Source organism: Neopsephotus bourkii, unplaced genomic scaffold (genome assembly GCF_033783945.1).
Source record: "Neopsephotus bourkii isolate Nb327-2 ecotype Australia unplaced genomic scaffold, CSIRO-AGI_Nbou_v1 NB_53, whole genome shotgun sequence".
In the NCBI taxonomy this organism is placed as follows: Eukaryota; Metazoa; Chordata; class Aves; order Psittaciformes; family Psittacidae; genus Neopsephotus; species Neopsephotus bourkii.
In genome coordinates, this window is record NW_026900570.1 from 8,899,256 (window position 1) to 8,921,977 (window position 22,722).

The window sequence follows — 22,722 nt, forward strand, 5'->3', positions numbered from 1 at the left end:
AAGTTTAGTATCTGCATTATGTACCATTTTACAGAATAAATTTCTGTATAATGTAGCTGTGTGTGCGCCTCTGCATGCATGGCAGTGAGGATAAGGTAGTGCTATTTTTAATTATTCCTGAATTTTGACCTAAAAGAAAAGAGTGCTGAATTATGACCTACCATGTGCTACAGCAGTACGTTCTGTTTGGTGAAAAGCCATGTCCTAGTAAAATCAGTTAATTATATAATAAATAGCTGCTTAGAAGAAATGCAAGCTAATGATATTTAATAGTTGGAGAAATTAGAGAAAAAATCTGTAATTTAATTTGTGAAATGGCTAGCCTAGTGGCTGTAAAATGTAATTCTGAAATCTGATCACCTGATGATGATGATTTACAGCAGTATTTAAGGTGGATGTACTGTAAAAAGAATGAAGTAAGTTTCATGGTTATCAAATTTCTCCAAAAACTTTGACATACCCATATATATCACATGCAAATAAACAGCATTCTAGCATATTAAAACCAAAATGAATCTCCCTTAATGTTCTCTCATGCAGCAATGCTGCTGAAGTATGTCCTGTCAAGATTTAAAAACATACGCATTTAGAAGGATTCTGGTGGCCCCATTTCTTGTCCTGTGCCGTCATTTAAGAAATCAAATTATTTAAGGGTGGAGTGCTGGGGTTTTGTTTTGTTTTGTTCTGTTTTGTTTTTTTTGTTCAGTTTGTTTGGTGGTGTTTTTTTTTTTTTTGGTTTTGTTTTGACTTCTAGATACTGGTACCTGAAAACACTGTGATGGCAATTGCTAGTTTTAGGAAGTCAGGCACTTTGCAAGATGTTGCAAGTTGGTAAGTCTTCACTGAAATTAGTGACTTTCTGCAATGGTGCTGGCTCAGTGAAAAGCAAGGAATCTCTTTTACTGCTAGACAACCTGGGGCACTGTCACTGTTATGGGGGAGTATTTGAGAAGCAAGAAAAGATTATGTATCACATTCAGGTCATGTATTTACAGTGGAACCTTCTCCTGTTAGAAAACAAACCTTTTAAGAATAACACATTGAGGACCAAACAGCACTCAGGTCATGTAGTGATATGTAGAAGACACTTTGTAGAGACAGCTTTATTCCTTATAGTTTCCTTTTGTATCAAAAGTAATAAGACTATAAAGCCAGTCTTCCCAGTTGCTGGTAGACATATTGTGTATACAAAACCACGTACACATATATATGCATATATATACGCACATATATATGTCTGTATGTGTGCTTATATGTATCTTTTTTAAATCAAAATGTGGAAAGTGTTCTTTGTATAAGGTTTAGATATCCCATCTACCAACTCTACCAAAGCACAGGTAGAAATCTCCTTGATATAATTTAAATATAGGGTTTTATCCTTTTATAGCTGTCCTATAAATGCTTCCGCACACTTTACAGCTGTTCTGTAGCGTTTTGTGCCTGTTGACCACTGTCTGAGCTACTTTATTTTGAGGGCAATGCAGTTTTCCTTTTACATAATGCATATATTCAGTAACACTGGGAATGCTGTTCCCCTATGTGTCAGTGGTGGAACTGGGACTTGTGTAGAGATGATAAAAGTGAGAAGAGTACATATCTAATCTTGGGCAATTTAAAAAAAAACACCTTTGGCTTTATATATCAATTTACATTTATTTACAGGGATATGACCTAAATGGCTGTTTTCATGTCAAGCATTTGTAGGACTGTGATGTTAACTATTTGGTGGAGTAACTTTTTATGTTGGTATGTGATATCTGATATTATTTTCTTTTCCTTTTATGCAGGATCCAAACTACTGGATACAAGTACATCGACTGGAGCACGGGGATGGTGGGATCTTAGATCTCGATGACATTCTTTGTGATGTAGCCGATGACAAAGACCGTGTAAGTACACATAGCTGTGAAAGCAACTCAGTGCACTGCACGTGGTCATATCAGTGTTCTGTGTTTCCTGCATGTGCCCAAAAGTAGGAGCCAATACAGAGGTCTTTTTTTTTAAAAACAGTTTTCTTGACAAATGTGAGAAATCTGTTGCTGTTATGTTTGGTTTTTTTTTTCAAATGTACAGGAAATCTTTCATTGAAATAATGGGTTTTCATCCTTTCTGGTTCCTTAAAAGTTCAAAGGAGAAAAGGAGGCTGCAAGAATAGACAAACCTCATATGGTGAAACAATAACATAAAAAAAAATGAATCTGTAAGTTAAGATTTTAGCTTCATGTTGCTAGTTGAATATGAGCAAAACCCCCATGCTCTTTCTAAACTGCATAGGGTTGGTGGATTGTTTTTCAAAAAACTTACTGGGACAAACTGCTAGTCACGAAGAACTTGAGAAAATAATTACACACTGCTTGAGTATATCTTGAGTATGCTTATTATTTTTTTAAAGTGGAGATTTACTTTGCAGTCAGCTTAGAGTTTTTTGGTTACTGGCTGTTTGAGGTTATAGGTACTACTGTCTTTGAATTCCATGTTGAAAAAAAAGGGTATGTAAGAAACACTGTGGCAAACTGCAAAGACCTGTATAGAAGACATTTTTCTCTGCAGAGTTGCTTGTGTTTGCTCAAGCTCTTGAGAGCCTTCAAGCTTGATACAGACTTCAGCCTGGAAATGTGTTTCAGGACCCTGCTCCTTCACAGACAGAAATCTTAATTGCTTCTCTTGGAAGCAACAGGCTCTCTGAAGGCTCCTTGAAAAGTGTCCAAATGATGACTCTTAGACTAATTTTTCAGAAATAAATACTTTGCCTGAAGTTATTTCTTGTGACAAAATTTAATTGACATGGTTATTTCAACCAGGACTTTATAAAGAAAAATTATGTGAGGAGTCTTGGGACATGGAGACTCCTTGCTGTCTGAAATGTTGGGATTACTCAAACTCTATAGGGTAACAGTGCTGAGTTTAGAGGAATTTCTTCCATAAAAATAGTGCTTGGCTAAGATTTCACAGAAAGCTAATTAAAACCTCTAGTTAGTTATGTCATATTGAAGTGCTCAGCTGCGTGATTAGTTTAGCTTTTGCTTACAGGCCTCAAGGAGGCTGGTGCAAGTTGTCACTATGTGTGTATATATACACACATATACATATGTGTGTATGTGAGTGTATATATATATATATATTTTTTTTTTTAACTTACTTGAATCATGCACTTAGCTCCTCATGTGCTCCTCCCTTCAGAAGGAGAAGTTTGAATTCTGGTGACTTCAAGACCTCATTCTTTGGCTGTTTCCTTGCTGCCTTCAAGTGCGGTAATTCCTCAGAGTGAAACTCCGTGGGTGTTTTTATGTGCGTGACTAATAGGTGAAAAACTCTGACTGCAACTGAAACAGGCTAAGTCATTATTACAGTATTGTTTTTGTGTATAGATGGACAAGATACCTAGTAATTAGTAGTATTTATTTCTGCATTTACCAGGCACATATCCTCTGATTCTGCAAATCCAGGATGTCTCTACTGATAGCGCTTAGCAGTTAAATTTCCTTTTTTTTAAGGGAACTTGTAGCATTGATTAGGAAGGTGCAATATAAACATGCACTGTGCTATGCTCATTTATATCCTTTAATCATTATCACTTGACCTTCACGTTTGATTCTTTTTAAAGCATTGCAGTCATTAGTCACTGTTTTTCAGTTTCTTGTCTTATATTTTACAGTTGACCTTCCTGCTTCCCTTTAGTTTTGGATTGCTAGCTTTGCATTTGATGCTTCCTTCTTGGCAAGTGTATCAACTCATTTTGTGTTAGCAGAATCTGATATAGGTCTCATTAATGCATTGTTCTGAATATATCCCCAGTTAGTGATATTTTGTACATATACATGGAAGCATATCTTGTTAAAAAGCATTTAACAGATATTGTCTAAGTATTTAGTTAATTATTACTGAGGTCTGTAGGATTAGTTATGCTTAAAATTAAACATTAGCCTATATATATATATATTTTTTTTTTCTTTTTTACTTGTGGCAAAATTATCTAGGATATTGCAAAACTCTTAAGATGTAGGGATCATTCCCATACTGATAAATGTAGTTTTTGTCTTTTTTTATGTTGCTTTTGTGCCATAATTGTACAGTGTAATATAAATACAATACAGAATGCAGAGCAGCTAAGGATGAGCTTGTTCTCTTGATGAATTTATTACGCTGTATAGTCAACTATCTTAGTAAAAATAAAACTTTCAGTAATGTGAAGAATATATTTACTCCTATTCTACTGTCTCCATGGAGAAAATGTTCTCTACTATAACAGATACAAAGACCCTTGGAGACAGCAGCTGTTCTGAGCGGACTAAGAGAAGTATCTTTAGTGTCCTTCACATTAAAATGCAGCATGGTAGGGTGACTCCATTTAGCTTGTTGTGTCTCTGTATTTTGGTATTCTCTTTGTCACTTACTAAACCGGAATGAATGAGTAAGGGTTAACCAGCTGCTGTCTGGAATAATTTGTGATGTTCAGTGTTGTTCCCCCTTAAAAAAAAGGAGAAAAACATGGAACAAACTACATGGAAAAAATGATTTTGCCAAGCTATTTGTTCCTTTCTGAAACACCTTTTCTTATATCCTTTAAGATAATTCATTGAGAAAGTGCATAATACTATCTATTCTAACTTAGCTGGCATGCAACTTCAACATTCATATTACAGAATATTGCTACATATGAAGTTGCTGGTGAAAACTTGGTTAATATAGTTAATGGTGGTAACACTATTAAAAAGTAATAAATGCTTATTTGGATAGTTTTTTCATGGAAATCTTCTTTGTGATTGTTTGTTTGAAGTACAAATTTTGTCCAGGTTTTATTATGGAAAGATAGTTCTCAATGGGAATATATCAGTGTTTTCTTATATTCATCTTTCTGTATACATGAATACAAGTGGGTTGTCTTGCTTTTGTTGTTTATGAAAAATATTTGGCTACCAAAAACCAAGAGTCTGTTTTCAACTGCTGGCATCCATTTCAGTCCTAAGTATGAGCATGTTTGGTACTGTTTGAGGAAACTCATGAAAAACTTGGGCAGATGAATAGCAAGTATCTCTTTTCCAGAAATAAAGAAGTTGCACTTTCGAACTTGCTTTTAGTCAACTGCATAACCTATTTTCATTATTTTAAAAGTGTACATTTCTTGTGCATTCCATAATTAGAACACTATTTTCAAGGTAGGTTAACAAACTGTTTTGCTTGGATTCCTGTTACCTGTGCCACTTTAATGTCTCTCAGAAAACATGTCAAATTGACAAGTTTCCAGCTTGATTACAACATAGTTGATGACCTCAGTTCAATTCTTAGTAAGCAGACATTCCCAACAACAAAAAAACCCCAAAGAAATGATGAATAAAGCCCACCCCAGCCATCCTTAACCATGGTTTCTCTGGGCAGGTTGAGGCACTCAGACACTTCAGCGATCCTCATACTTTGGGTGCAATATGAAAGTACTTGTTCAGGGATCTTGCAGGCCTTTGTTTATCCATGGGAAAAAAATATTCAGGAAATTGCTGTGTAATCTTCCATTTTAGAAGTACATATATGAATATAACCTGCTCCCAGTTGGATTCTCACTGAAATAGTCACTCGTATTTTGTACAATTAAATATTTCATGTGTGCTTATATATATTTTTCTTGCATAATAATGCTCAGGCTGCTCTTCAGAGGAAAGCTTTGGAAATCAAAATGTGTTTTGTGTAGCTACATTTCTGAAAAATAAGAGGCTTTTCTTCCTCAGGGAAAAGGGCTCTGACATTAACAGCCACTGGTTTTGGTGAGCAGCTGGGTGAATAAAGGTAGCTTGAAACAATGTAGGTTATGAACCTGATGTCACTCATAGATTCATTTACCTGAGCATAGTTTTTTGGTAGCTTGGAGATTAGCAGTCTCTAAATGTTAAAAGTATTGGCACTTACCATTTCCTTCATCACTGTCCTAATAAATGCAGCACACTAGTTCTCAAAAATAACAACTGTATTTTGGTATATGCTTAGACTTAAAGCGTGGATTTATTTCTCTAAACTAAGGAATGGCTTTCTTTACTTGATTTGCTGTTTTCAAATACTTGGTCGGCATTTCACTCTGCGTAATTCATAGTTATGCCCACTGAATGCAGAGATGAAAAATAGTGGAATATGGTTTGGTATTGTCTGGAGTGAAGTTTCATGCTTACCACAGTGTTTGTGTGCCTGGTGTTAGTATCTGACCGAGGTCACTGTAAGTTCAACTCAATGTTGGTGCATATTGCTGAATAGATATACTTTGCACCTACCAGAAAGACACAAGAAGAAGTTGCTGTTTTGAGCGGAGTAGTGTTGGTGACAATGGGATGGAGATTATTTTCATAGATTTGTGCTGAAATGGGAGTTTGTAAACATTCGTGATCTAGACTTAAGTAATTAAATTCCTGCTGAAAGTCAGTGAGGTCAACTGCACTTCATTTGCATCTGCTTTTAGAGACCTATAGAGATTCTGTTAATATTATTATCAGTTTAGTTCCTGCTTGCTTCTAGTGTGATGTGAGAAAGTCTTTGAGCAGCTTCATCTCATAACAAGAAGGGATATTAGGAGCTTTTCCCAGTGCAGTGGAACGGAAATGAACTTTTGGTTTCTGTGTTAAACAGATGGTCAATTCTAAATAATACTGTTGTTTTGTTTACTTCCTCTTGGAAAGCACTGTTGAATTACAGAGGCATGTGATACTCAAAATGTGGGTTTGGAAAATATGACTATATTTTGTTTGTAACAAATATTAACTTGAAACAAACACAAAAATACATCTATTTTGAGCAAATGCATTATGATGTTAAGGTTAAAGGTTAGATAGGGATTGGAGAACAGTGATTAAAAAATTGTGCTGCTGTTGATTTTTGTTCTGTCACTCTCTCCAAAATAATGAAGAGCTTTTGAACTTGATGAAAGTTGCACAGATAAACTTGTGTTATCTTTAGATTGCCATCAGCACATAATCACAAGTAGTAGTGTTTGTTCTAAATTTAGGTGTCTCTCTGCCTCATTTAAGCAAACTTAGAGCTGAATTTACATTTGAATTCCCTTTGACTGTGCAGGTTAAGAATTTAACCCTAAAACCATGAACAGAGAAGAATAACTTTTTATTTTACTTCTAGAGTTTGTTTCTATCATTAGCAGATTAAAACCCTGGAGTGAATGAAAGAACATCTCGGTCCAGTCCAGCAAATCTGACAGGAAAACCTAAAAATGCCAAAACACTACTCAGAATGATTCTTAGTATTTACCTTACCCTGCCCCTCTTTCTTTCCCCTCAAACCCTTTCTATCAAATTAGATTTTAACTACTTCCATTATTGTTGTTGCCACAATGCAGCTTCTCTCATTCTGTGACTGCCTTCCCTGTATCTCAGGAAAACAGGATGACCTTGAACAGTTTGTTGTTACTCATAAGTGACTTGGCAAAACACATTTTGAGCATAAGGCGTTCTTTTCTTGTAGCAGCTTAAAATAACTGAGCCACTGAGCTTGGGAAAGTATTGATACTAGGAAAGACCCCTTACTATAACAGCTCCATGATGATTTTCTGTTAAGAAAAATCAGAAACTTCAGTTTTTGAACAATGAGCTCTGGATGTCATCTAATATTCTGCAGGTTTTAATTTTAATTATGTTTTTAGAGATTGGCAATTGATATTACTTAAAGTTGTGACAAGTAAAACGGAACGTCTCTGTTTTAACCAGGTTTTTTTACATTAACACTGACTCATTATTACCGTATTTGCCACATCATTTTTAGATCCCTCTTGTTGATGGTTTTAAAGTAGAAAATAAAAGTTTTCAGGTAGATGTTATTCCCAGTTGCTATTTAATGAAGACGTATTTGGAAATAACAGACTCTCTATATAAATATTATCTTCTGTCAAAGAATGGAATTAAAATTCTTGTAGTATTTCTAAGAAATAAATTCTTACTTCACAATGTTTATGGAGGAGACTTAAGGGCCCTGTAAGTGAGGAAACACTGGGCATAATACATTAGTATTGAAACATGTGCATTTTCCAGTCATTAAGAGATATTAGGTTTTTATTTTCATCTCTTTCAAGCACTGTTCTCCAAATGAGAATCTCATAATCATTTAGTCCTCATAGCTCTGTGAAGACAGCACGTCCATTCATGATTTGTTGTTTCCTGTGGGGATAAACTGCCATATCCCAGTTCCTTTCCTGTATTACTGAAATTACTGTATTATTGTACCAGTAAACTGAGAATTCTCAGGTAGGAGAGAAGTGATATTTGTAAATTTATTTGTCAATTAGGAGAACTGAAGAGCTGCAGGTCTATCTGATTTCTGAAAATCGAGTAATTCGGTAAAATCTATTTTCTGAGGAATAGCAGGCCCATGTGTGAATATGATATACTGAGGAAGATCGTGACAGAGTTGTGAAGAAAGTCATGCCTCACAAACCTGCCTATGTTCTTAGCAGAAAGACTGACCTAAGCAACAGTGACTGGGGTTAGTACAGTAAAAAACTCCCCAAACTTTCCATGGGATGAAAGAAAAGATATTACGGGTATGTAACTGATTGGAAAGTGGAAAGCAGTGTGTGTATTCATTTGCAATTGTTCTGAGAAAATGGAAAGGGGATTTGAATAATGGAGTGACAAATTCCATTCTAGTGTGTGAAACTGAATGTTGATGGTAAAAATGCTGATTACAAAGGGCTGCAGAAGCATCCTGTGATACAGGGGGACTAGACAATTACATGATGGATGAAAGATCATTTTGGCAAATGTGATTTGCTGTCAGAGTGAGGCTCTCTCAACTGAATGCAAATAATGAGTTCTGAGCTAGCTATTACATTTGGGAAAATGTTTATGGTTTTGTAATAGACCTCTGGAAACACTGGATTACACTGCAAGGTACAGCTCTGTGAGAGATAATAAGATCTAAGGCGGCTTCCACTAGCTTGCCTTTGTGTCTGCCTCTCCGCCCTGTTGTCATCCCCATCCTGCTCTTACTTCATGCAGGCTTGGCACTCTTTGGACCCCATCTTGTAGCAGATTTATTTACGTAAATGTCAGAAGGCTTCTTGCAAAAATAACTGAGTATTTCTCTGCTATTTCATGAGCATCGTCGGTTCACTGAAAGATCTGGGAAGCTGAGGAGGAAGGGGAGACTTTGCTGCTGGAAGTGGTTGAGGAAGGAAGGGAATGGTTGAGTTGTGAAGGAAGAAGAGGGAGAGTGGCAACGTGAGTGGGCTGAGACCTTCCTTCTCAGTGCAGCAAGGCTGCCAATGGCCATGGAGCTACTGGAGTGGTGCCTTCGGTAAAGCAAGGGGTAGAGAAGGGAACGGGTAATGGGATCTTGCTGCTGTTCATGTTGTTGGTTAGCCCTCCACTTCCTCCAGCCACAAACCAAGCAATTGAAAAGGATTTAAAAAAGCAAAAGCCAACATTGATTGCATGTGTAGATTAAAGGCTTCTCTTCCAGCAGTGTATAAATGGGCCAGGACTCTCAGCCTTGAAAAAAGAATGGAATAAGGAAACTGTATATGACTGGAAAATCAGAGGTGACATTGTGTCTTTTTTCAGTGCAGAATGAGAGAAAATGAGTTAAACATCAGTTTTCATTAGCAAAGTAAATGAAAATAGGTATGTTTTTAATGTAAAATACTACCTTTTACTTTCAAAATTAATTCATTCAGTGCCACAGATTCTTGTATTTAGGGGAACTGTGAATAAAAATAATCATTTTACTATCTTTAAAGATTTTACAGACTTCTGTCCTTTTCACTTTTCTTTCTAATTTAATTTCTCTCATTCAGAAGTCCTTTCATTAACTGATAATTCTTGTTACATTTCTTGCACCTGCTTTAGGTCTAATGAACCAGGATTGTGCCTGGTATTTGATACAAGGTCAGCTGCATTTTAATGCATGTGTTTTTTCTGTTTGTTTGTTTTTAAAGTTTATTTGTGCCTTTGTCAGTCCTAATTGCCTTTTTTTTTTTTTTTTGGTGCAAACAAACATGATTAGAATATATCATAACTAGCTATCTGCAAAAGGTTTTCAAACTTTTCTTGACCTTAGTTTTTATGATATATCAGAATACCTGTTACTTAATCAAATGCTGCAGATGCTTTGCTTCAACAAGCTTTTTAGGATGTATATTTTTCTAGAGATGTCTTTGTTTAAAAGCATGTATAATGCTGAATTGTCTGCTTATTTTTACTCTTCAAAAAGGTGATGCTTGTAATTCATGAGTAATTTAAGTCAGGTCTCAATTTGCAAGAGTCTCTTTAAACTTTGGTGAAAACCACAGAGAGTGGTGAAATGATGATGGTCTCACAGTGTCTAATATTAGTAACACTGAAGGTCAGTATGTGGCTATGGATAAAGACTGCTACAGTATTATAAACCCATCACAATTAAGAGATACTTTGTCCTAGAAGTATTTAATAATGGGTTTTTTTCTGTGCCCTGTAAAAATTACAGATTCACTGTGTAGATGTAGTTGTAGGTAATATGAAGCAGCGCTGTCTAATTCTTCATAGTGTAAATTTCCACAGAAATCTGCAGAGAATATAGAAATAGGCCATTATGGCTAATAAGTGTATGACATTCTGATAGCTTTTCATTAATGTTAGCAATATCACTTTGTCCTAGAGGTATATTCTTCATCCTACAACAAAGGAAGAAGTAGCAAAAAATGTTGGCTACAGGAACTCATTAAGCACTAGCCTCTTACTCCTTGATACCGGCAGGTCTTGAAAGAAATGCTGCTCCGACTTCACAGATATTTCCTAACAGAGGTGGTGAGACTGGTACGCTAGAGGACTGACCCATATTAAGGCTTAATTATAGTAATGGATAATCCTGCAAGTATAAATTATTCACAGTTGTTTTTATGCGAAGTAGCGTCATGAATAAAGTAAGGAAAAGTTTCTGGAAAAGACCCTGGACAATGGCATAAGTTTGTCAAGGGATAGTTTTCTTTCTTGTATCTTAACGCAGATTTAAAACTGACAGTGTTAAGTTTGCAGGCACATTCCCATACGCACAGCTTTGTGCTTTGAATATGTTTTGCTTAATGGAAATCAATAGCAGCAAGTCTTGGGGCTCTACACCCTTGTAGCGTTCCTTGACTAATATGTTATGCAAGGGAAACATTCCTACCTAAACACAGTCCTGGTACAGAAGTTGCAATCTCAGCTGTCTGATAAGATTCCCACACTGTCACTAGGATGAGAATTCATTAGTGCTACCCTCTTATCCGTTGATACCAAAAGGTTTCAAGAGAGTGCCGTAACTTCATAATTAGTTCCCAGGAAGGATGGTAAGATTTGTGTGTAGGCTCGATGTTAGTTCCAGTTGGCTTAGTAGTTAAAAGTACCTCTTAAGTTTGTAACATGAATAGTCCTTCTGACAAAGAGAGAAAAGCAAGTATTTGAATTAGGCTAAAACAAGGCTTCTAATGAATGAGGCCGCTATCTCATGCTAAAGGCTTTTTCAGCAAGTGCGTTGGATCCAAAGAGAAGAAAATAATGCTTTTGGGGGGAGCTCTCACCAGTTTAACTTTTGAGATACCTTCTTAGCAGTAGCCCAGAAAGGAAGGAGTTAAGAAGATGCTTTGAACCCAAAGTCTTCTGCTTCATCCCCACACCCTGTTGGTGTATGTCCACACCCTCTTGGTGTGCAGGGAGCTACCTTCTGTTCACCTTTAGCGTGCTCAGCAGGATAGTCACTACATTTTTCAGATTAGCATCACTGCTGAAGCCTGTTTGAGTTTATACAGCAAGAGGGAGATCTGCCTGCTCTTCAGTGTCGTACAGCATTGCAGGACCATCGGCTTTTTTCATCTGTGCAACTGGTTGGAAGAACTGAAGTTGTTCTTACGTGGGCTCCCTTCCTTGTAGGATGTTCCACTTCTAATAGGATTGAAGACTGTTCACTGTAAGCTTGGTGGAAGCTTGATGATCCTGAGTTTTTATTTTCTTGGGACACTGTTTGCTTGAAGGTAACCATACTTTGGTGGATGAAATGGCAGACACACCTAAGAGGAAAATTACAAAGAAGTCGTCATCTTTTTCATATGATCGCCGGAGAGATTCGGTCAAAGTTAGGAGACAGTCCAAGTCACTGAGCTTCAAATCAGCTACACTGGGTGCTCAAAAGAGGCAGGCACAGAAAAAGCAGGTTTGTATTTGGATATTCCTGAGAAAAATATCCTTGCTTCCTAAATTCTTAAGAAGAATTTAAAACTTGCTTAATGTTGTTAATATTGTTATGTTGATGTTAATGTTGATATGAAGTGGAAACCAGTATGTTGATTTGGAGTCTGTGTGTGAGTACGTGTGTGTATACATGCAAGCTTGTGTGTAAGTAAAACTAGATTTTTTTTGCTATAACATTTCTTAAGATCTAGCTAAATGTGGAGTGTTAAATTTATTGCAAGAAAAGCCTGCATTGTTTCTGCTTTTAAGACTTGTTTTATTTCTGTTTCATCTCAAGGAGTTGCTCCTATAATGTAACGCATGCCCTGCAAGCTTTTGGTAGTGTGTTGTCTGTTGTGCTGAAAAACACATGATGGGTACTGAAACATTTGAAATCATTATTCAGATTACACCTCTTTTGCTGCTCTTCACTATTATTATTATTATTATTTTTAATGTTGAAACGTACCAGACTGAGAGCTTTAGGGAGTGAAATATTTTACTTATTCCAGAACAGGTAGTGCAAGTCAGCAGCAGCACCTGTTCTGGTGGGACCAGTTCTTAGGGTTAGAGGGCAACTTAATGCCTTGGCAGTGAGGCACTGCCATAGTAAAAGACTTTTTCATACACAGGTCTTTATCGTTTGTAGTTGGGATCTAATTAAATGAAATTTCTCCAAAAAAGAAAATGTAAGGTGCATGGTAGTAAATGGAATAAACACAGTGAGTCAGTTCATGAAACGTCTTTGTAGATTGATCTCCAATTTAATTTAATATGAAAGGAGCATAGGATCATTATCAGCCTTCTCTCGCTCTGCAGTTGGGTGCACAGGGTGCCTTTTTGAAGGGTTTAAAGGAACTTTCCAGGGAATTTTTAGTTAGCATTGTAGAACATAAAGTATTTTAATACCTTGTAAATAGTATTTCAGCAAATGCTTTAAAATAGATTAGATTTTCATTAGCAGTATAAGTGAGTTTTTCACCAGCAAGTAGTTTTCAGGCCCTGACTGCCACATCTGCTCGTAAATGTTGTGAGCAGTATATCTGTTCATATTTTAAAATAATTAAGATATTGTGTCCAGTATAAACTTTAGTATTAGCTTAAAAACATGGTGAATTTGTTGTGTGGCTTCATATTTGTTTTTATGATTATTTCTGTTGTTCCTGAAAGTGTAATGTCTATTTAAATAGCAAAATATTGACAAGTAGAATACTAGGATAGTCCAGCTTTATTGTGTTTCTGTAGTGTTAATTGTGGTCATAGCTGAAGCCCCTTTGAAGTTGAAGGGGCTGGAAACTCCTGGAATGGATTTTCCAGAAGTTTTAAATGAGGAAATATTTGAAGAAATTGGGAACACTTTTAAAAGGGCACCAACCTCTGAATATCCCCCCCCATTATCAGAAGTAAAAATCATAAATCCAAATTTTACGAAGAAGTAAACTACTAAATGACTACCATGAGAATTCATGTTCATTGGATCTTTTGGGAAAATGGAAAGACTACTCAAATTAACCTAATAATTTCATTTGTAGGTGCAGATTAGTGAGTACCCATGTGTTTCAATTTTCCCAGAATTTAAGGTTCTTGAGACTTCTCTTTTGGATAGCTGCCATAGTTATTGTGTGACCTCTAGTGGTTAGTGAAAAATATGCTCAATTACCAAAATCAAGCTGATGCTTAAACAAATCCAGAATGTGCGTTCTTGTTGGTTTAATTATTTAATCCTAAAAGTTATTTTTTTGTTGAAAGGAAAAAGAACCCCAAAACATCTGCTTCAACTCAGTCTTTATGGTGTCACTTCCAGAAAAAGTGTCTTCCTAAAATCACTGTTCACATGGATGTGTTTCTGAATCTGAGTACTCGTAGATGCAGAATTGTAGGAGTAGCTTTAAGAGACTTCTACTACTTCAGCTTGGTTACAGTATGTTAGTGACTGAAACAGCTGAAATGAAGCACTCTAGACAAAGCCCTATTTTGATTGACATGCATATTAGAGCTGAAGAAGGACTTTTCTGCCTCAAGAATGTATGGGGTTTTTTTCCCCTCTTGAAATGCTCCATTGAACTGTAAAAAAATATATTTTCTCCTACAGGCTTAGTCTTGTTTTAATCTTTAGATCATTAGAGTTGAGACAAAACCGTCCTTACTTTCTCCCTGCTTCTCCCTACCCTGCAACGGCAACTACATGAGCATTGAAAATGCTGTTGAACACAAAACACAACTGCTTTTGTTACTGTCAAACTTTTAAAATACCAAAGAAAATTACAGGTTTGCATTTACCAGAATCTGACCAGTTTTCAGCCAACCAGACCTAACTGCTCAGTACAGTGTAACTTCTGTCATTACGCAGGCTGGTTCCAGGCCCGAGTTACTGACTGAGCCATAGTAGTTCAGTTACTGCAGCAGAAGAAATATTACTTAAAAATGCCTTTTTTTTTTGTTGCTTGAGACTCTCCTTCTTTCTTCTTTCCTCTTCTTCTTTCTTTTTTATTTTTTTAAATATTTTCCTATTGAATGTTTGACATCTGAGAATATTTAAAACTATGCTTTGGTGTTTGTTGTTATAAGAGACAATAGCAGACTTTGCTGCTCACAGTATATGCAGTTGTACTTGGGTAGTTCCCTGGAGGAATAAGACTCTGCCTGTGCTTATACAGGCAGGCAAGCCAAATTTAGTTTCTTAAATATTTTGGTAGATTGATATTAATCAAAGTCTGTTAAAATCATAATAGTCTACACAATCCTTTTCTACTTCCTTGGCCTTTTTATTGTTGACCTCCCTTTCTTGCAAAGTTTGATTTCTTTTTTCTTTTCTGTGGTAAAATTCCCATTTTGATCTTTTCTTCATAAAAAAATAAGATTCTTAAATCACTGGTAAAATATTAATGAGAATCTGAGAATATTTTAAAAGGACATTTGTCACAGTTTCTGAATGACAATGCTATGGCTGTGTTTAAAGCAAATTGCTGTACTTTTTTGTTTTTCTTGTTTTTATTTTTTTTGTTAGCTAATTTATTAGAAATTGATAATCCTAAAGGTTTAAACCGAACAATTACAAATATCCCATCTAATATAAAAATGAACATCTCTCAAGGTAATCTTCCCATCAAGCTATTTATTACTACAGTTCACTTTTTTTATTCTGTTGATTTCTCTAGACTGATCTGTTCTGAGGCAGAAAATCTGGTGGTAATTATTTTCACTGGCTGGTGATATTGACATATTCACTGATCTGGATGGAAAACCACATTACAGAAATATGTAGGTGGTAACTTCTCAGGTGTATGAGTGTTATGCAACACAATCTATGAAATGTTTGATAGTTTTAGGAGAAGGGAATGCTTTTTATGTTTTGAATGAAGAACAAGTTCAGTTACATGAAGTAATACCTATAAATAAGTTTAAAAAAAAAAAAGAGATCAAGATCCTGATGTGCAGAGAAACATAAAAAAGAGATCCAGTGCTTATTTTTAGCTGTTCTGTGAGACTCTCAAGTCTTACTTCTCTCTTGTCATCGCCAGCTGACTGATTACCGTGACATGGGCTGGGGCCTCAGTGGATAAATTAAGTTCTGAATCTGTTTTCCTGATAACTTACTTATGTTTTGGATACAAAATTTTGGAACTTGGCAGGGTTTCAGGCTTATTATACAAGAGTATAAAGAGCTTGCATAGACTGCAGATTTGTGGTTTCTTCCCATATATGCATATTTTTGTCCATGGAGTGCTATAAAATTGAACTGAATAAACTTTTTTCTTTCTCTTTTTTTTTTTTTTTTTGAGTCTTTCTTTCTTTTCTGTTAAACTCTGTGATTCCGGAACTGTGTAGGATGCACCTTCCGCTATCCCAGATGAGGAACAATGCATACAAAGAGGGTGTTGTTAGGAAACCTCCAAATCCCTGTGTTTAAATATGACTCAGCTAATAGGAGTGCTCCAGATTGCTTGTTATGAGCATCTGAGGGAAGCTCAGATGAAGCAGACAAAAGCCTGTAAGTTATACTTTCTGCTTTCCTATTAGAAGGAAACACTGGGTGGAAAAATGTCACCAGGAAGGCTGGTGAAATTAGAAAATGGGTTGCTCCAAGACAGCAATGGCTTGTCACATTAAACTTTGTGGTAAGGAGCATACATTAGATATGCCAGGGGCAGTGCTACTGGTGTGTGACAGTTCTGGTGAGCAAAAACCATAGTACCAATGCTATCAATCCAATTTATTTGTAATCTATGAAGATACCTAAGTAGAAAAGAAAAATTAGGGACAAGAGGAATCTCAAATAATTAATTTTCGGACATTACTTTTGAAAACCAGGGTCTCTGATTGTTTTTATTCCTTTTGCATGACCTTGTTTTGGGAATCTTGAATGTTGTCTCTCTGTAGAAAACCTGGAGTACAAGCTTTCAGGATTTGTTGTGAAAATCTGATCCTGTTTCTTTTAAAATGAAACCAGACAAACATGATAGGAGAAAAAGCATGTGATGTATGTACCAGAGAATTGGGAGATAGGGGCGTGCAAGTTCCTCTAGAAGAAGCTTGGCCTGTCAAAACTCATGCACTTCGAATCATACCCAGCAGTTAACTGCGGTAATTAGCCGTTATTATTAAAACTGTGATTGTAGCAAGACGAGGTGGGATTGTGGTGAGTGAAGTAATACCATCTTGATTTAAACACAGAGTAAAATCAGAGTGGTGCGTGAAAGGCTTGGCCATCGTGAACCTTGAGTTCCTGCTTTCCTTCTCTTACTGAGGGTTGTTGTAGAGATTGTGGTAGATCTGTGCATTAGAGTGCTTCCTACAGCAGTATAAATCACCATGCCTCGGTGGTGTTTGCTATGATGGTTTGGGTAATACCCTCCTTTGTGCTGATTTCCAGTGCCCTGAGACAGAAGTTGCCCTGTCTGAGAGCCAGAGAGTCCCTTCCCTTGGCGTCTTGTCGTGGCAGTTAATATGGCATCGTGTATGGCCATACCATCTCAGGAAATATTTTGTTGTGGTGCTGAAATAACAGCACGTTGCAAGGAGCTTTTCAAATGTAGTTGGTGATTTCTTTAATGCAAACATAATAGTAGGGTTTATTTTGACAATTTAACAAGTTCATGTGACCCAAATTGAGCAGTTGTTTTTAATTCTGCCAGAGTAATTGTTATAGCTCATGTAAGAGCTAACATGAATAAGCACACTTTTGGATTCCTAAAGGTGTGTCTTTGTGATGGATTTTAGCTCATCTAAGACCATGGTGCTGTGAAGGAGGGTGGCCTCATGCTCTTCCTGGCCATGGCTGTGCTTCCCACCTCTCCCTCATGCCAGCACTAGGAATTGTTGGCTGTTCTGAGGTAATGCGCTGATCGGTGTGAAAACTAACAATGCCACTAAAAAAGGAGGTCTGCTATGAGGAGCAGTCTGGAGGCCAGGATCAGATTTGCTGTTACATGAGCCGTAGATGTTACGGCAGAACATTAGTCTCCCTCAGCAAAGCCGAGTGGTAATGGCTTTCAGGGGTCCGACCTTACCTGCTGATGGAGAACAACAGCACCCAGTGCAGAGCAGGAAGGAGGTGCAAACGAAGGCAGGTCCTTGGTCTTGCTTTTACCCACAAAGAGCTGATGGTGACCCACAGAAGACTGGGTTAAGTTTGACCACATGCAGTGTGCTGAGCTGATAGGTTCTGAGTACATTCACCAAACTTCTTACAGCTGGAAATACCCACTCTGCCTTGGCTGATGCTTTTGATCTGCTGTTGAAACATAGGCATGCACCAAGAGAGTGAGAAACCTTACAATCACAGAATTGCAGAATGATTAACGCTGGAAGGGACCTCTGAAATTGCCTAGTCCAATCCCTGCTCTAAACAGGGCCAGTTTGTGCAGGGCCAATGCAATCTGTATCTGAGCATCTCCAGGGATGGAGATTGTGCAGCCTGTCTGGGCTGCCAGGATGAAAAAAGTGTTTCCAAAGCCCAATCTGAATTCCCAGTGGTGCAAGTAGTATCCATGTTGCTGTTCCTCCCACTACCAGTCCCCTCCCAGAAGATTCCAGGTCTGGTTTCTCTCTGCCCTTCCATTAGGCCGTAGAAGACAAGAAGAAGCTTCTCTTTCATCCTCCCCTTAAAACCGAACAAGCCCAGCACTCCTGACGTTTCTTTCTATATCCTGTTTTCCACTCCACTATGCTGGAGGCTGTTGCTGGACATGCCAGCTACACTCATGCTGTCACACCCCATTCTGCAGGCAGCTGCCCTCACCATGAGGGCACATTCCTGAATCACTGTCCAAGTGATGTCCAGGAGGATCTGCTCATCCTTTTCTACAAACCAGCTCAGCGCCTAGCTGGCACCCAGCCATTGCTGCTGCACATTGATGATTCATTTAAAATTCTTGGTGGCATTCCATGATTAACAAGTAAGCAACATGCTTTTCTTTATAAAATCCCTGCCTGACTTCTGCAGTTTTTCATATATATTTTTCCTGCTGTTTACTTACTATTTGTGTGGAATTATATCCTCAAAATGAGGATGGTGCATTTCAAAAGACACTTTTGTCAGCTGCAATCATGCCAGTAACTCCAGCTACCGAGTTTGTCACTTTTGTAATAGCAACAAAGTTTTGCCCCGTTATTCTGTGCAAGAGTGAGGGAGTGTTTTGCTTTACAGCAGGTTGATGTTAATGTTTCTTGACAAAAGGGAGCAAAATGAATTTAATTATCTAAAAATATGTCCTGGCTCAAAGTATAGTTTTTGGACAGAAAGCATGCAGTGTTTTGCTTTCTCAGCAATTTCTGTCACTTGAAGCGTGACTTGATCATGGAGGTAATAGCACATGGGGAGAATCCAGTGGGAGCTGTCTGACTTCATGTGTATTTCAGTTCAAGCACTTGCATTCTTTTGATTTGTGGACCGTAATTTTCACTGACAGTATTAACGGCTTTTAGAACAACAGACCCTGACAGATGACGTCCATCTAACCAGCTGCTGCCTAATTTCACTTCAGGCTGCTGATTGCATAATGTGATTGATTTAAATAATAGTAAATATTAATGACTGTTCATCTGTTATTTAAAATAAATAGAAAGTAGCAAGACAGTGATGGTCACATTTTGCGCTTCTGAAACTAGCTTCTTGTCATCTGTTGTGATAATATCAACTTTCGTGACTGACAGCTTTTCTGCTAGGATAATTTCTTTGGGAAAACTTAATGTTGTTTTAGTTTTCTCCCCACAGTCTTATTATTACTCTAGTTTTCAGTGTGGTCAGATATAGTAAGTTGTTCCATGTGGTCTAAGTTTGAAACTGAAAACCATAAGTTCTTAGTTAAATTTTAAAACTTATGAAAATTAACTTTCAAATGAATTAGATGTAGTCAAGAAATGATTAATAAAGTTAAGAAAAAAAGTGTATTACAGACTGAGAATCATAAATTGTTGAGGTTGGAAGAGACATTTGCGGTCATCGAGTCCAACCATTAACCTAATGCTGCCAAGTCCACCACTAAACTGTGTCCTTAAGAGCAACTACACATCTTTTAAGTACCTCCAGGGATGGTGACTCAACTACTTCCCCAGGCAGCCTATTCCAGTGCTTGACAACCCTTTTGGTGAAGAATTTTTCTCTAATAGCCAATATAAACCTCCACAGGTGCAATTTGAGGCCATTTTGTCTTACCACTTGTTATGTGGGAGAAGAGGTCAACTCCCACCTCACTACAACTTTTAGGTAGTTGGAGAGAGCAATAGGGTCCCTCCTGAGCCTTCTCCTCTCCAGGCTAAACAACCCCAGTTCCCTCAGCCGTTCCTCATAAGACTCATTCTCCAGATGCTTCACCAGCTTCATTGCCCTTCTGTATACTCTCAGGTCCTTCTCTACCAGCTAGCTTTCCAGCCACTGTTCCCAAAGCATTGCATGGGGTTGTTGTGACTCAGGTGCAGGACACAGCACTGTGCCTTGTTGAATCTCATACAAATGGCTTTGGCCTGTCCAGATCCCTCTTTAGAGCTATGCTACCCTCAAGCAGATCAACACTTGCCCCTAAGTTGGTTTTGTCTGCAAACTTACTGAGGATGCACTCAAACTCCTCATCCAAATCATTGTTAAAGATACTAAATAGAACTGGCCCTGGTACTGAGTCCTGGGAAACACCACTTGTGACCAGCTGCCAACTGGATTTGACTGTACCACCTGGCCACCCAGCCAGTTTTTTACTTGTCAAACAGTACATCCATCCAAGCCACGAGCAGCCAGTTTTCCCAGCAGAATGTTGTGGGAAATTGTGCCAAAAGCTTTAGTAAATTCTAGGTAGACAACAGGCACAGCCTTGCTGTTATCCACTGAGTGGGTCACCTTGTCATAGAAGGAGATCAGGTTAGTTAAGCAGGACCTGCTTAACCTTCTTCTCCATTGGCTTGTCTTTTGGCACATGGAGACAGCCTGTTCTTGTACCTTCAGTGTTTCCTTCTTGAGACTATCCAGCCTTCCTGGACTCCTTTGTCCTTCAGGGGTGCCTTCCAAGGGACTCTGTCAACCAGCCTCCTAAACAGGGCAGTCTCTTTTCTGGAAGTTCAAGGTAGCAGTTATGGTGGCCCCTCTCCTTACTTCTCTGGGAATCAAAAACTATCATTTTGTCACTGCTGTGCCCAAGACAGCCTCAAACTATCACATCACCCACAAGTCCTTCTCTGTTCACAAAGAGCAGGTCAAGCAGGGCACCTTCCCTAGTTATCTCACTTACCCGCTATGTCAAGAAGCTACCTTCCACACACTCCAGGAACCTCCTAGACTGTTTCCTCTCTGATGTATTTCCAGCAGACATCTGGTAAGTTGAACCCTCATGAGAACAAGGGCCAGTGATTGTGAGACTTCTCCCAGCTGCTTGTAGAATATTTTGTCTGCTTCTTCATCCTGGTTGGGTAGTCTATAGCAACTTCCACCATGATATCTGCCTTGTTGGGCTTCCCTCTGATTCTTACCCATAGACATTCATCATTACCTGTCATCATTAAGCTCTAAGCAATCAAAACACTTCTTAAAATATAGGGCTACCCCAGTGCCTTTCCTTCCTTGTTTCTCCCTTCTGAAGAGTTTATAGGCATCCATTACAGCACTCCAGCTGTGTGAGAGTCATCACACCACGTTTCTGTGATGGCAACTGTGTCATAGTTTTCCTGCTGCACCGTGGCTTTCAGCTCCTACTGTTTTTGTAATCAAGCAGAACTAGGACTTCTTGTAGGAATACAATGGTTTAAAAAGTCTTTCCTTGAGCAGTTTCTGTAGCACAGAATAGAATTTAGGACCAAAAGTTGGAAAGAAGTTAAGGAAGTGCACAGCAGGATAGTGTTTATGGTTCTTCCTAATGATCAGAATTCAGAATTGCACCAGGGTTTGGGCTTACTTCTGTCATATACCTTATGCATTAAAGTGGATGTTTAGAAAGTTTACAATAAACTTAAGGATTTTTTACTTATTTTTGCGTTGATCATCTTTAAGGTAAGTTATGGAAAGTTTTCATAATGCAGTTTTCTGTTTCATCTGTTAATACTTTTAAAAACCCCATGAAAAAAAAACCAGCAAACCTCCACGAAACCAAAGAAACCCCACACAATCTTTTTCTTGAAAGGAAAACCCAAGAAAATTGGAGTAGCAGTGACTGCCATTTATTTGTCTTTCATTGATCTCTTTCTGTTTTTCTTGAGAACAAGATAAAAAATGAAGTGTCATAACTTTGTGCTTGTGAGAACTGCAGTGTCCCATAGGCTGTCTGTCTTGAAGTCAATCTGTTCATTAAGGACCGTTTCAATTTTTTAAATATTTTAAACTTGAAACATTCTGTTTAAGTTTCCTTAGATTGTCTTCTACAATCCTTGCTTTACTGAATTACCTTCTCTTCCTCTATAAGTACTTTGGCATGTTAAGGCAGGCTGCATTGATTTCTTTGTTTTGAATATTACCATCCTTGTCACACATTTTTCATCAAAAATAGCTGCCATAAATCTGTCAGCTGTCAAAAATAGAAGCCAGCTTTGAAAACTTTAAATATTGCAACACATTTCGTTAAAACAAGTTGTCAGCAGAGAACATATTTCTTTTCTTGATACTGTCATATTGCATTGATGGATGGCACTGGTCAGTGGTGTTTCGCTTTATGACATCAGTTGAGTACAATACCAGCATTGCAGATGCAGGACTGAGACATCCATCTCTTCCCTATCAGCCCACTGCACCTGTTTGCTTTGTGGACAGGCGATGGAGCACTGACACCAGCAGTTGCTCATGAACATGGGATAGATTTCCATTGGGGGAAACAGTTACAGAGCAGCAATGTAGTTAGTTTCTTGTCTTCTTCTTTCCTGAATCATTAAAAATGTTGATGCTTGTTGTTATTGTTTAGTACTATGCATTTAAAAATGTATTCACTTTTTCTTACTCCTTCCGTGTTCTGTCAGAAGTTAGGTGGACTGAATGTAAACATTTACTCTGATGCAGGTGGATTGAATAACCTGAGAATTGCCTTTGGATTAATTCTTGGAGTTAGATGACTTTTCAGTATTTCAATACCTGAACAGCTACATT

The 22,722-nt window shown here is 37.7% G+C and overlaps 1 protein-coding gene across 16 annotated transcripts in view; it reads left to right on the plus strand.

The window, feature by feature from the left end:
- PARD3 (par-3 family cell polarity regulator) overlaps window positions 1–22,722 on the plus strand; it is a 451,495-nt gene that overhangs the window by 48,212 nt on the left and 380,561 nt on the right. For all 16 annotated transcript variants that reach the window (XM_061349937.1, XM_061350015.1, XM_061349977.1 and 13 more), the window contains exon 2: window positions 1,788–1,889. In XM_061349937.1, coding sequence (XP_061205921.1) covers window positions 1,788–1,889 — 102 coding nt within the window. The remainder of the gene's footprint in view (window positions 1–1,787; window positions 1,890–22,722) is intronic.